A 13,614-nucleotide genomic window follows, 5' to 3' on the forward strand; every position below is an offset into this window, starting at 1 on the left:
TAATTTTACCACTTTGATGTAACAACATCGCCTATTAATTTTTTCATCCAACCTCAAGTCTCCCTGGAACAAATTTTGCTACAATTTTTAGTTATAGCCGTACGATATACATATGTTGTCACGTTCTTTAACATATAAATATGATTTTAAACGAGGAAATTATGCGAATACTTGTGTGTAATACAGTGGCATGAGATTTTTAGGGATTTCAGTTTAGATCAGACTATTGAATTATTATGTACAAATTTGTACTATGACATAGAGAACTAAATCTGAAATAAAAGATTTGGAAAAGATTTTAATTTATGTTCCAGATGTTATGATCTGAATCAAGATGAAAGAAATTTTTTCTCTTTTTTTTTTAACAAAATGGAAGTCGTATAAAGACAAAAGTTAGATTTGAGATTTTTAGGAATGCCAGCTTAGATTAGCCTATTGACTTATTATTTAAACATTTGTATTACGATTCTAAATTCTTTAAATGGTTTTCATTTCGACTCATTAATCCCTTAACATAATATATGTTTAATCTAACGTTTTAAGGGATGACGATATTTGTTTTCCTCCAAATTATACGTTACATACAACATTATAATTAACAAAAACCGCATTTTTATATAGCTTAGAAACAAATCCAATAAAGAAAACTGATCTTTCTCGGTTAATCCGAAAAATTTGAGCGTTAAGGGGTTAAGGGGATACTATCATTGAGAGTCACTGTTTTTAGAGCGATCTTTGGTACAAAATAATAATTATAATTATAGATGAATAATATTAAAATTATACATAGATGTTTGGTCATGTTTAAAGATAACACAGATCGATTTTTATATCACATTTTCATTAATGGGTTGTCGTCTGTGATATTATCTATTGATTATTTGTAAAATAATTTAAAGTTACAAACAAATGTGGAAACATTCTTTTAACTGTAAGCAATATACTATAGTGAAAATTGACTTTCAAAGTGTCACTTTAAAATAAACAAAAAAGAAATAAAAAAAAATCATTTTTTTAAAGATTCTAGAGTAGAATAGTTCCTTAACTTCTCTGTAGGTGTGCAGTGACGTAATTAATTTTAGGGACAAAGTGACTTTGCCCCGACATTCTGCTTAAACAAACGATTGCATACAATAATTGTGTCTTATGAATGATGACATGCGCTGCAGTTAATGCACAAGTCATTATCATGAATTCTATACAGAGTGAACCACGTAACTTGATAAGTATCGTTTATTCACAATAACTAGTATCGCGGAGTATTTCTATACCCGAAAAAAGCAACTATTAAAAAATAAAACTATCAAAAAATAAAAAGCAGTCAACTTTCGCGCACAATTGTTTTTATTTCACGCAATTCGTTCCACAGAATATACTTGGTACTAGCGGATCGTTGAAAAGTCTCGTCTTAATATTCTCTAGATACAGGGTGTTCGGGCACCCCTGGAAAAAATTTTAATGAGGGATTCTTTAGACCAAAATAAGACAAAAATCAAGAATACCAATTTGTTGATGGAAGCTTTATTAAAAAGTTATTAACGTTTAAAGTTCCACCCGTACTGAATTTTTTTCTCGAAAATGCGCAGGATTTCGGGGGTATGTCTATTGACCAAAAATGATTGTAATTGACCCCGGCAACCGAAAATAATTTTTCCAGCACGATTTGAAATTTTTTTTTCCGTCGAAAAATTTTACACCTTCTCGAATTTTTATCTAAAATGTGGGTAGGATTTCGGGGGTATGTCTATTCACCAGAAATGATTGTAACTGACACTCGCAACCGAAAATAATTTTTTTAGTACGATTTGAAAAATTGTTTTTTACCGAAAAATTGCAGCACCTACTCGATTTTTTTTCTCGAAAGTGGATAGGATTTCGGAGGTATGTGTATTCACCAAAAATGATTGCAATTGACCCCCACACCCAAAAATAATTTTTCCAGAACGATTTGAAATTTTTGAATTTAATTGTTAATAACTTTTTAACGAAGCCCCCATCAGCAAATTGGTATTCTTGATTTTCGTCTTATTTTGGCCTCTAGAATTCCTCATTAAAATTTTTCCCAGGAGTGGCCGAACACCCTGTATAAAAAGATTGTAGGCTCCATTATAAAAAACTGAAGGTGATTTTAGAATAGTTCAGAAAAAGAATCGTTAAAATATCATATAATCATTTTGAAGGTTCTCCCTGAACCGTGTTATACTAGACAAAGAATATGTTCAACAGTTCATTGGTAATAAAACAAGTTAAGTTGATCAAATTACGTGATTCATCTGATATACATATCTTGTCGAAAAACATTCAAACTTACCATAAATCCACCCTTAGTGGTTGAGAATAAATACAGATTCAAGATGTGCAGTCACTACGTTTCGAATGTAAACGGGCGTGAGTGTTACACTGCTTATACCTATTTATTCATTATGTACTCAAATTTTCTATTAGATATATTTTAATTACATGGTTAGTAATGTTTGGTGATTAGACCAGATAGATTACCCTAGATTTGTGTCGTAGTAGATTTACAGAAAAAAAAATTATATTACCAACGGAAGTCTCTTAGAAAGTTCACAAACCACTGTAAGTAATTTCTTACGAAAAAGAACAGAAGTTTAGAAACGAAAACAGCGCGTGGGTGTCGGAAAACTTTTGTCCACAACTGGATTCGGTAAATTAGTAGTTTGTCTCTACGTGGATTAACCAATTTTGTTCAAACTATGGACCACGTAACAAAATATTCCAAAATGCTGAAAATCTGAAATTTTCAGTAAAGATCACTTTTCTTATCACCCCGGTATCTTATTTTTTCCCCAAAGTAAACATTGACAATTTTCTATAATATGTTGCGTAGTTTTCATCATGATTAAAACGCACATTTAACAATATTTATAAACGTCAATGTAAAAAATTAGTTTTCCACTAGGTATCAAAAATTTCACCATATTATACGCGAAGGTATAAAATTAAATTATATTGCTTACGCCTGAAAGCATGTTTTTGTTTTTGCAAAAAATTTGTTTCCTCAAGATTTGCAACGTCGAAACTTGTCGGAACGCTATAATCACCAGAACATACTGACCAAGCGGAATTTCCCAAACTTTAACCTACCTGTTCCCAATAGTTTACGAACATATTCGATTAATATCGTATACATAGAATGGTAGGTCCAAACCAGTTTAATTGAAATCGGCGTCGACCACTAATCTCCCTCCCTTTGTTAGAGGAAATCGTTTAGAAACATCTGATACTGACACTTTCTACTATACTTGATAGAACTGATAATTCTAGGTTACGAGTTTTTTTCTTAGCCATTGCATCTTAGTCAGAAAAAACTAATGTTTTTTTTCTATGTACATTTAATTATCACAACTGTCATATCGTTGCATTATCTGATCCCAAATATAAAACACAAACTTGACAATATTTAACCGAATAACTAACAAGGGTACCTTTCGGAATTCAAAAATTTAAGAAAATTTGAAATCATAAACTACGAATGGTAGTGACCCTTCAAAGGAACCAATTTTTTGTTCTCGCAATAAAACGATTTTCTGGGTGAATAAACACTCCCTTAAAGAAATTACAAGTTTCATAATTAAAATATAAAGAAAAATTCAAAATACCCTATAATGTGATGGCAAAAAATTCAAGAAAATGGCGGACGGTAGGGATGAATTAAAAAAAAAATTTTTTATCATTACAGAATATGTAGAATATAAAGAACCATAAGAATTGTAATTAAACTTTTTCTTTATGCCTTGTATCGTTTCGGAAATATTCGCGATATTACGTAAAAGTGACTTCTGATATATGTAGTCTAGTGATCATACAGTAAAGTATATGTATATCTTATCAGATATCACAACTTTCACAACAATATCTTGTCTAAGATAAGTGATTAAAGAATCTACCAGTTCCGATTTCCCCTACTTATAATTTCTTTAAGGGAGTGTTTTCACTCGAAAATTCATTTTATTGCGTGAAGAAAGATTGTTTCGTTCATAAGGTCTCTTAGAACTACCATAAAGAGATGACTTGGTGTGGCTAGGCACGCTGATTGGCCGTAGCGTAATAGCAAATAGAAACGCCTGCCCCCACACGCATTGTCATTATTGGCTGAGTCGATCACAACTAGAATTCCATACGAAACGTATCAAGACAGAGTAGGATAGCATATTGGACGACATTGGCGTAGCTGTAAGCTCAGTGTATTAACCATGAATAAAACAAAAATGTATCTCGTGGATACGGAGATCCTATTACTATGGAACGTGGCGTCAGAGCGGGCCTCTATGGTGGGAATAAGGCGGCGCGAAGACCTACTCCTTCAGTTTTTAGGTGCTCAGCCAAAAAGTCATCTCTCTATAGTATATTCGTGCATAAATTCATGTTGAATTTTCGAATGTCCCTTGTAAGAATTGACGGCGAACCTTGCTTCATGAGACGAGCTCCAGCACTGTGAGTAGAGGTGACGCTATCCCCCCTGGAAAGCATGCCTCTGGTGTAACCACCGAAGCTGAAGGACTTGGAAACAGATGGTCTCAAAACTCCGCCCCGGCAGGACTCTCTTCCATCGAAGGATTCCCCTTTCAAGAGCTTCGTTTGCCTGTTAGATAGGACAATGACATTAACTTGGTCCTTAGGATGAACTCGCGCGACATATTTAACGCTGAAAATAGATTCACCTCATCGTGTGATCCGAGGGATGTAACAAACGATATCTCGCTGATGCGTCGGAGCTCTCGGAAGAGGACCAATAAGGCCAGGAAGTGATCTCGCTGCCTTCTCCGCTGCTGTCCTTGAATATTCTTCGCCTGGCGCGTTCGTACTCCTCTTCCCTTTCCTCGTAACTCTTGCTTTGCCGGCAATAATCCCCAGACAGTCTGTCAGGCGATTTGAAATTAAAACTGTCCTCGAACGAGCTCGAGTCTCGTTTCAGGATACTCCTGCGCGGCTCCTCCGACAGAATCAGATCGTCCCGGATGTGCTCCTTGAAACGGGTGTTTGGTATTCGCATGTTCCTCGTCCTGGTCACTATCACGCTCGAGCCAGACTGATCAACGTTATGCTCCATGCCAAAGTAAGCAGCCACACGATGAACCAACATTCTATTGTACGAGGACATGTTCGGGAACTTGTGACAGACCTTTTGCTTGTCCCTCGCGAACTCGATCAGATCTTTCTCGATCTTCAACAGCACCGTGCGATCCTTCTGATTACGATTTATGGTTTCAGCAATGAAATGCTCCAGATCTATTCCGGTGCTGTCCGTGTACAGTTCCGTGCTGCTATCTGCGAACGAAAACGGAACGGATTTCTTTGGCAACCGAGACTATCTCTGCAGTAACGATGGAATCAACAACTACGTTGATCGAGACACCTTCAATTCTTTGTACATCAAAAAAAATTTTATGTTTTCAACGAGGTTATTTATCTTCTTTCTAAACAGATGTGTTTTCTAAAGTTACAAACTTCGACCTTTCTTTTATAGTATGACCAATTTTTGTAGTAGAATTTTATAGAGTAATGCCTTCTGAGATTGAAAGTATTAATTTTGACGTTAAACAAAATTTAATATGCACTATAACTTCAGGGTTAATTTTCGATTGTATATCGAAATACTAAATACTTTCAATTTTCTTTATTAAATTCTGCTAAAATCGCATTATAAGAAATTACCTTGGAATAATCTATGAGAGCGCTTTGAACAAACTTTCTTTCATTACCATTATTATATTGTCATAACTAATTTATCTATATACATATTAAGATATTTTTGGCTTCTCTATTTCATTACAATTCTCAAGATTTGTTTCAAGTAGAGACCTAAAACTGGCATTATTTTCTTATCGTAATTGTTACCAGTTTTTTATACCGAAACTGATCTAATACCAACATTGTAATACCACCAATTGGTACCACCTTTTGAAGGTGTAAACATTATATTTTAAAACTTGAACCATCTTGCTTTAAATAGCAGCGTAAAGTGAGAATTTAAATAAAATTAATTTTGGTGTTTTATTGGGAACGGCTACTTATCAACGAACCTCGCGAGAGGCAGGGAGAGACGCTGTCGAAGCTACCCTGAGAAGAATTTTGATGCCTCAGCTTGTGCCGTGAGCCAGGTCTGCTCACGGATAAAGTGTTGCCGCATTGCGTGTTGCATTGATTATTGCAGATGTTGAGTGTGTTTGGTCTGCGTTGTTCAGACCTGTGTTGATTGTTTTGCGCGTTCTGGACCAGGTTCGTGCTCTTCGGCGAGTGTTGCAACACCTGGCCGGACTTGGAGGGTGACACGGGCGTTTGTAGCAATCCGGGTCGTTCATTTTGATTGTTCTTCACGCAGTTATTGCATTTCTGGATGATGTTGTTGCCAGTCTTGGAACGCTGGGACTCCGTCTTATTACCGTTCGTCGGCGAAGTGTTATTCTTTGGCGAGTGGACTTGAGAAGGACTAGATTGACCTGCGACCAGAGGGAACCCAGTTGAGCAGAAAGGGACTCGAGAGTCGACTATTACTCTCAAAGAAGGATTTACCGTTTCGTGACGGGGCTCGACAGGTGGGCGAGGTGGCCGTGTTGCGCATTTGCTTCGGGGACTGATTCGGACAGAGATTGCTGTTGAACATCGACTCGTTGTTATTGATCTTGGTGGAGTTTGGGTTACCCACGAACTTCTTGTCGCCGTCCACTGACTGAGGACTGTGCGGAGACGAGGAACCGTTGTGTGGTTCCCTCGGGGGAGACGTCGACTCTCTCATGGCATGGCTCCTGACCAGTAACTTTACTTTCGTATTCGTCTGAAAGATTACACAATTTGGTCTAGTTCCTAAATGCCAAACTAAATATCACGAACATCCCTCTATAACCACCTACCCTATTACGAAAGTTTTTGTTCTCTGTGTCGGATCTATCGGGTGGGCAGGAGGGCGAGGTACGGTGGAGCGAGGGAGAAGAGCCGACATTGGGATTGACATTCCCGTCTATCATGTCCGATTCCGTGCTGCTCTGATATGACACGTTTGGGCTACCTACGACGAAGCCTTGTCTCGAGGATGGCACCGAGGGCATTCCTCCTCCTCCTCGCACCACCACCGTGGGACTCTCAGGTCGACTGTGCGACCTGCTGCCTTTATGCACCACTATGCTTGGTACTGTAACAATAAAACGCAATTCTGATTCCTTTCGACCCTATTTGCCTAGGGACCTGGTCGACTGGGAGTTTTCAAAACCACTTCGATAGCCTTGTGGCGCTGCTTTGTTGGTTGTAGGAAATCGAGAAAAGTCGTAGAAAGGCAGAAAAGAAAAGGAGAAGGCAGACTCATCGGTAAGGCTTCCTAGCAGACCCTGCTTTAAATGACGGGGAAGAGTGTACAGGAACGAAGGGGTCGGTCGAGCGCTTGCGAGAGAGACAAGAGCGTAGCCCTCTGGTGGCGAGTACGGGAGGTGACGCCACAGCCTCTTTCGCGAAGAAAGAATGAAAAAGTTTCTGCAAATCGTGGGAAGAGGAGATGGCAAAGGAAACGAAAGCTAGTCAGCGTAAATGTACACTTACTCTCCAGGCGGGCCATGTGTTAAATGCGTCATGAGGTTACGGTGCAGGGCTCTGCAACTGGTGGGTTCAAACAGGTACAATTGGGTTAGTACGTGAATCTTTCGGGTGGCGTGCAGCTCGTGGGACTGATACAAGGAGCCAGACCACTGCACGTCCACCTTCCAACATCGTACACTCTGTAAGCAGACACAACGCAACATATTCAGTTCAAAACGAGGATGCAGTCGTTATTGGTAGATAGAAAATGATAACTCAAGCAACTTGCGCATCCTCAAACGCAGAATCTAAATCTCTTTAACAAAGAGATGGCAATTCTCGGGTCACCGATTTCATTGAAACTTTCCATACTTGTAAATCTTATTCTGTTCACGAATATGTAATATAGTATTACGGGACCAGATAATCAATTGTTGAGATATTTGCGATCGAAGCTTCATTATTTGTAGCTTCACTGTTTAACAAGTGTGTCGTGACGTTGGTGGTAACGCATTACATTTTGTTCAACGAGCAGCATTTGTTTTTGTTCGTCGTCTCATTTCCTTTGGCTCCGCACTTGCGAACATGATCTTATACTCTATTCGAAGTAAATTGAAAACAATTTATATCGTGTTTGGTCTTATTTTAATCGGAAAATTCTCACAAATACATTGGTCAAAGTTAAAAAAAAAAGTTTCATTTTTGCATTATGTAGTATGTATGAATGTTGTCTCAGCGATACTCGAGTCTAGATCAGGTTACACTACGCGTTGAGTGTAAAGGGGTATCCCCTCTCATTTCCAGTAGTAGGGATAATTACCGTTCACTTATCCATCGAAAATGACTCTCAGATATCCAAGCATTGCTGCTGCATATACAGTCCGCTACACTTAATTAAACGCAATAGTACTTTTTCAATGTTACCCTTAATTCAACCTCAAATTAATATGATTCTATTTTTCTACAATAAGAAACTACATTCATTTGTTTTGGGTAATTATTTATTTAGTATAAATATATTTATGTTTTATAAAAAAAGATATGAATGTGCTTGCGTCATTTGAATAATCGTGTTTCATTTTACCACTGTTTTTGTCTCATTTTGCGTGGTTTTGTTAATCGAATCCTTAGTAACAGTTATAACAAGAACAATCTCATATCATAGACAGTCGTGCCAACTCGTAACGACCTGGGGATGCCAACTGTGACAGATGAAATCACTCATTACGAAAACAATTTTCTTATTAATTTGCTACAAACCAACGCATACAGACTCAAGAAAACTCATTCCCTTAAATTAATCGATAAATTTATCCAAGCATTATGACAAATACTAGCATTATAATTGCCCAATTCTTGTAGTTCTATTGTTACTTTTATTATTTATAGTTTAGTTTAGTTATTATCTTTCTTTCTCCTTTTTTACTTAGTTATAATCATCATCTAGTTTACTAGCATACAAATACTCAACACATGCAATACTTATACTAGTCACGTTATAGACCAACGTTGACATATTTGCTGAAGAATTCATTGTAAATTTTATGAAGTGCACTAAAAAAGACAAAAAATTTTTTGTATGAAGGAAAAAATGGGACGATTAGTGCAGCTAAATTATAATATTATATTATACAATTCCGAAAAAATGATGAAAATTCAGATATTAAAAGAAAAGGGATCGAAGAGGGAAAGAAGAGGGGAAAAATAAGTAAAGTTAATGATTAATGAGCATCGATAATGATTTAACAAAAGTTCTAATGGAGTTATCAATTTATAAATCATGCATGAGAGGGCAGCAAGACGCAAGAAAATAATACTCTGAAATACTGAAATTAGAAAAAGTTAAAATTTTTAACGTAACGAAGTGTAATAAATGGATATTAGGCTTGATCACGTTGCAAAAGAAAGTGAAAAACACTGAGAATGAGTGAAATAGAGAGACATGTTCAAAGTTTGTTTATTCTACAGTTTCTAAAATCGTTCAGAGATCGAAGTACATATCATAATTATTAAATATTCATTGATTAGGGCCTCTTATTATGAATGAATAGAACATATTAATTTGAGGTTGATTTCAGAGTAATATTGAAAAAATATTACGTTTATCATTCATACATGGGTGACACGATTTTTCACCAACAAGTTAAAAAAATTCATTTTCAAGATTAGACGGTAAAGAAACTAAATCTAGATAGAACTCTTGAATTTTAATTTGTAAAAATAAGTTCTACGACAAATTGTGGGTAGCTTCCAATTGTTTAAAAGCAAGGTTTTGTTTTCGTAGACAATTTGAGGGGTTTGGTCACGGACTATATTTCTGCGATTGTTTATGTACAAGTATCATACATCATAAATATATTCGTGAACAGAATTTACGAGATCTACAAATGTGCGGTCTCAATAAAATCGGTGACCCGAAGACCTTGGCCTCTCCTTGAAAGTTATGAAAAATTTTCACAGTGTTTAATCCTTACCAACAAGTAAAATAATCGCATTTGCTAAAGTCAAATCCCAAACTTCTTTCAAAACCACTTTTCCACATGCAGTTAAGGGGCTTATAAAAACAGGTGAATTTTAAATCTGTTCTTTTAGAGTATCTAATAAGTAGTATAACGTGATCTTTTCTGCTCGTGTTAAGCAACAATTAGAATGTTATTAGATCCAATAGATCAAACATTCAAATTTGAATATGTTATAAATTATAGAATTTGTTTTGGTATTTTAATTGCAAAAAATGTTATGAATACTATTTAAAGTTGAATCTTCTCGGTAAAGAAAATATTTTTTCTCAAAATATATCAAAATCATTAGATACTTTTAAATTGGATGAATACTTTTTTGAGAGATTCATTGGGTTCCAGCTGATAAGATTCTCGGCCATTTTGTAAGTTAAGGTACTAAATCTTGCACGAGAATAAAAGTAAGATCACCTTATACTACATTTGATTGTTACCCCAAAAAAAAGATTGTTTTCTTTTGGCATTTAAAGTTCGAATTTTCGTCTTCACGAGAACTATTTTGTCAAAATGAAAACGAAAACATTCGCACGACAACTTTGCTCGATAACGATGGTATCGTGAATCGTTCCAAATGCTATACATATATTCAAATATCCGGGACAGTAACAGGAAGGAGTGGGCGTTTTCGTGCCTGGAGCTACATTTGAATCGATTCTTTCGTTTACTTTTCGGCGTTCCGAGCAGAAACTCGTGCCCCGCGTTTCTATACATATGTGGAAATGTGGCTTTACGAGTTCAGCATTTGTATGCAGTGTTACGTACAAGATGTCGCAAAAATGCATAGCGCAAACCTAACGATCTGATTCGTCGGGAAAAAATGAATCGATAATTTGGAATAGAATTTTCTTGTACGAGCTTCCGTTCTCCAGAAAAGTTAAGTTTGAAAACGTTTGGAGCGCGCTCTCGATCGATTTTCTTTGGATCCGTGAGACTTTATTCTTGTACAGATTTATTATATCGAGTACTCATTCATACTATTTATTAGATCGAACACTCATAGAGAAACGTTGAATGTAAATTTTTGTTCGTTCGTTTCCTTCTGGAATTTACACTCCTGAGAAACAATAGTTAGTTTCTTGACACACTCACAGCATTTCAAATAACAACACGCTTGTTAGGTGTATTTCAAAGCGAAATATGAGAGTTCCGTGCATGGGAATAGCGATACTTAAAAACGAAAACAATTTAACGAGTTTAAAAATGATGAAAGTTTCGCGAGTTTCGAAGTTCCTTCCGGAAAATACCGAGTTGACGGTTGTTGCCCATCGTAACGAGTTTAGTTGCGTGTGCAACAGAGTCAAGAAATCATAAAGAACAACCTAATTAGTATTAATATTTTGTTCGAACTTGGAGTTATAAATCGACCATGTTTTGCAAATAAATACAGTGTACATATATGAAACGAATCGACGCCAACATGTGAAACACAGCAACAATCAAATTTCTAAGCGCAGATTTAATTCTAAGCGCAAAACAATGTTTACCTTTCCAATCGTTACATTTTATACATATTCGCTCCTCGATCTTTTATCAGTTTTCCCGCCTCGATATTTATTAAGACTTCATAAAATATGATCTTGTATAAATAAATAATTTATATATTTGAATAATTAAAATATTAATTAATAAATTATAAACAAGTACAGTTCGTTTTAAACTGTCTCGTGTACGGACATTTTATAAATTGTACGATTTTGTTACAGTAAATTTTATTTAATTTATATCTAGGATAATAATGGACTTTTTTTTTAATTGGTAAAAAATTCTTCAACAGCTACAGAATTGGAATCTAAAATATTCATAATTATACTTGAATTTCGGAGGTATTGTAATTTTATTCTACGATCGCTTACATTTTCTAAATTTTTGGTTGTTTTTATTACCGTGTCTGTGAGGGCTTTCGTAATTTGGATTATATTTATTTATTTAGCAAATATGATCCAAGTTGTGTTACGTATCGTTTCAAACGTCTTGCAAATATGATAATATTTTCATTAACACAAAAGTCAATAATAAGAAAAATTCATCCTTGAATTGGTACCGTTTCATTGACGCGAAAGCTTATCTCATCGATTGAATATCATATAGTTCAGTCAAGGCTCGAGTATCGTGGCACGTCTCATTAATCGCTTGACTGATTTCAAGGAACATACCCCTAGCAGTAGGGATGAAATTTTCCATATATCGTGGACACCACGTTCACGTTTATCTCGAGAATACTGTACTGCAGCAGTTCTTAAAGGGTCACAGGATGATATACATGAGAACGCGTAGCTCCTATAATAATCATTACTTTAGTATGAAAAAATTACCTTGTATTCGTGAATCATTATCAAATATACAGGGTGTCCAGCCAACCCTGGGAAAAATTTTAATGGGAGATACTGGAGGTCAAAATAAGACGAAAATCAATAATGCCAATTTGTTGATTGAGACTTCGTTAAAAAGTTATTAACGTTTAAAGTTCCGTCTGTAGCATGAGAAACTACTTACTGACTCATCGACAGTCTTACAGTTTTCTGAGTGAGAACCACTGCCAGCTGTTCGCAGATTGCCGTTCTACAGGCGGAACTTTAAACGTTAATAACTTTTTAACGAAGTCTCAATCAACAAATTGGCATTCTTGATTTTCATCTTATTTTGACCTCCAGAATCTCCCATTAAAATTTTTTTCCAAGGGTGGTCGAACATTCTAAATGTAGTAAAACTTATAACCACACAATCTATCAATTTAATGAAAACATACCCAAAGAAAGCAAAAAAACGACCCACCAGACCAAAAGTCTCTCTGAAATAATCAAATATTTGATTTGATTTAAAAAATCTCAAACTTGACTCACAATCAGTTTCCATTTTCAAGTATTTCAAGCCCTATAGTCTGTGATAAATGAACGGTTGAACACCGCTGTTATAATGTATACAGGATGTTCGGCCACCCCTGGGAAAAATTTTAATGGGAGATTCTAGAGGCCAAAATAAGACGAAAATCAAGAATACCAATTTGTTGATGGAGGCTTCGTTAAAAAGTTATTAACGTTTAAAATTCCGCACATACTGAATTTTTTTCTCGAAAATACGCAAGATTTCGGGGTTATGTCTATTCACCAAAAATGATTGTAATTGAATCCCGCAACCGAAAATAATTTTTCCAAAACGATTTGAAATTCTTTTTTTCCGTCGAACAATTTCACACTTTCTCGAATTTTTTTCTAGAAAGTGGGTGCGATTTCGGGGGTATGTCTATTCACCAAAAACGATTGTAATTGACCCCCGCAACCGAAAATAATTTTTTCAGTACGATTTGAAAAATTTTGAATTATAATTGTTAATAACTTTTTAACGAAGCCTCCATCAACAAATTGGTATTCTTGATTTTCGTCTTATTTTGGCCTCTAGAATCTCCCATTAAAATTTTTCCCAGGGGTGGCCGAACACCCTATATAGATTCCCAGTATGGGAGTTACATGTTAATTTTTGGGTGGTACGCATTAAATAATAATATTAACTTAAGTTAATTTAATATTAAGTATTAAAGCGATATTCCCTTATCGAACTGCCTCCTTTC

At 35.7% G+C, this 13,614-nt stretch overlaps 1 protein-coding gene across 1 annotated transcript in view; it reads right to left on the reverse strand.

Annotated features, from left to right (window-relative positions):
* LOC122403648 (R3H domain-containing protein 2) overlaps window positions 1–13,614 on the reverse strand; it is a 35,381-nt gene that overhangs the window by 11,752 nt on the left and 10,015 nt on the right. The window contains exons 2-7 of the mRNA XM_043407273.1: window positions 7,555–7,730; window positions 6,876–7,153; window positions 6,538–6,799; window positions 6,048–6,464; window positions 4,686–5,292; window positions 4,431–4,606 (exon numbers count right to left, since the gene is read on the reverse strand). Coding sequence (XP_043263208.1) covers window positions 4,431–4,606; window positions 4,686–5,292; window positions 6,048–6,464; window positions 6,538–6,799; window positions 6,876–7,153; window positions 7,555–7,570 — 1,756 coding nt within the window. The 5' untranslated portion in view covers window positions 7,571–7,730. The remainder of the gene's footprint in view (window positions 1–4,430; window positions 4,607–4,685; window positions 5,293–6,047; window positions 6,465–6,537; window positions 6,800–6,875; window positions 7,154–7,554; window positions 7,731–13,614) is intronic.

Source organism: Colletes gigas, unplaced genomic scaffold (assembly GCF_013123115.1).
Source record: "Colletes gigas isolate AHSC1104 unplaced genomic scaffold, ASM1312311v1 Colletes_gigas_Sc00067, whole genome shotgun sequence".
NCBI classification, from domain to species: Eukaryota; Metazoa; Arthropoda; class Insecta; order Hymenoptera; family Colletidae; genus Colletes; species Colletes gigas.